Source organism: Filicampus tigris, chromosome 20, assembly GCF_054856515.1.
Source record: "Filicampus tigris isolate MCC_2025a chromosome 20, RoL_Ftig_1.0, whole genome shotgun sequence".
Classification (NCBI taxonomy): Eukaryota; Metazoa; Chordata; class Actinopteri; order Syngnathiformes; family Syngnathidae; genus Filicampus; species Filicampus tigris.
Window position 1 is genome coordinate 97,501 of NC_141236.1, and position 1,706 is coordinate 99,206.

The following is a 1,706-nucleotide window of genomic DNA, read 5'->3' on the forward strand; positions in this document are numbered from 1 at the left end:
GTGGACGCTTGGAAAAATCTGTAAAGGCCCCTGGACCCACAAAGTTTGAGACCTCCTGGCTTTGATTAATTTTCTGCTATGAATTGAGCTTTTCAATTGTTAGTTTTAATGTAAGCTTTTCTGATATTTTCTCACCATGGACATTCTCCTCCCACTAGATGCAGGCGGTGGAGTCACCACAGGACTCTCTTCCTGGTTCAAGTTTGTGGTCTCAGCATTTGTTTCATTCATAGAATATAGACTGGCTGAAGGACTGTCCTGCCTTCCATCAGACATTCCTCTGGACATGAAACTGCTTTTCCGGGCTGTTGAGAAGTGGTCACTTCCAGGAGAATCACTTAAGTCACTAAGTTGAACACCCATTACACTTTGCTCTCGCTGTTTATTGCTCTGGAATGCAGGAGTTGCCATGTGGCTGGCCAATAATGTAGGTCGGGGTCCAGTATACTGCAGCATACCAGAATTATGAGGGGCATCTGAATCATCACTATAAGATGACTGCATCCCAATGTCCAGTGTGTGTCGTCGCTCCATAGGTCTGAGACGCCGCAGACTCTGGATCTCCGCTTGGCTTGGCTGGTGGGCCTGTGCTGGAAACCGGTTGACACTGTTAGACATCTGTATAAGAGGTGCTTGGGAGGTGAGATTCAATGGCTGTGTTTCTTCAGGAGTGCTGGACAAAACTGAGCAGACCATCTGTGGAAGTTGCTTCAGTCTTTGTGGGGAGGAATTTGGGAGTATGCAAACCTGCTGCACCATGGAGTTTTTCTTTGACATGCACACACTATCACCATCTCCATATTTATAACCATACAAAATCTGTTTGATTTTCTTCACCCCCAGATGGAAGACCTCAAGAAGGCTGAGGAATAAAGAAACTCCGGATATTACCAACATGAAAAGCATAAAAATGTTCTTCTCAGTTGGTCGTGACACAAAACAATCCACACTGTTGGGGCAAGGTAACCGCTCACATTTGTACAAAGGAGACAGCCCAATGCCATACAGAGCACACTGACCTAAAATAAAACCCACTTCTAATACAGATCTCATCAAGATATGGGAAACATATGTTCGCAACAGAGAGCCTTGAAGAGGAGCTTTCCTTACTTTCTTCTGTTCATCTAGTTTTCTGAGCTCCCGCTCTATTCGCTTTTGGTCGCGAATAGGGTCTGTCACCTCCAGTTCAGCTTTCAGACATGCTTTTTTTCTGTGCCTCTCTTTCTCAAGGGTCCTCAAATGGTACAATGCATGACCCATGTAAACCAAAGAGGGAGAGGACACAAATATGATCTGAAGCACCCAATAACGGATCAGAGAGATGGGGAAAGCCTGGTCATAGCAAACATTTTTGCACCCAGGTTGTTCCGTGTTGCAAACAAATTCACTCTGTTCATCATCCCAGACGTCCTCAGCTGCAACACCAAGCACAAGCATACGAAAAACAAAGAGGATGGTCAGCCAAATCTTCCCCACAATGGTGGAGTGAATGTGGACCTCCTCTAAAATGCTGCCCAATAAATTCCAATCCCCCATCTTCTGTCAAATTTTTTTTGCTGCCAGAGAAACAAACAAGAACTGTGATTGTTCAGACCATGATTAAAATGGAATATCAAAACAGTGTAAAATTAAGGTATTTTACTTACATTTATCTGTGGTCCTTGTCCTCGCAAATAGAGGTTCACTCATCATTGTTGTCTTCCAGA

At 44.2% G+C, this 1,706-nt stretch overlaps 1 protein-coding gene across 2 annotated transcripts in view; it reads right to left on the bottom strand.

Moving 5' to 3' along the window:
* The window catches only part of gja10b (gap junction protein alpha 10 b), a 19,288-nt gene extending 17,582 nt beyond the window's left edge, over nucleotides 1-1,706 (bottom strand). The window contains exons 1-2 of one of the 2 annotated variants that reach the window (XM_086018094.1): nucleotides 1,647-1,706; nucleotides 136-1,556 (exon numbers count right to left, since the gene is read on the bottom strand). In XM_086018094.1, the coding sequence (XP_085874220.1) occupies nucleotides 136-1,536 (1,401 nt within the window). In that variant the 5' untranslated portion in view covers nucleotides 1,537-1,556; nucleotides 1,647-1,706. Of the gene's footprint in view, nucleotides 1-135; nucleotides 1,579-1,646 lie in introns of both variants that reach the window. The other variant, XM_086018095.1, reaches the window with a different exon arrangement.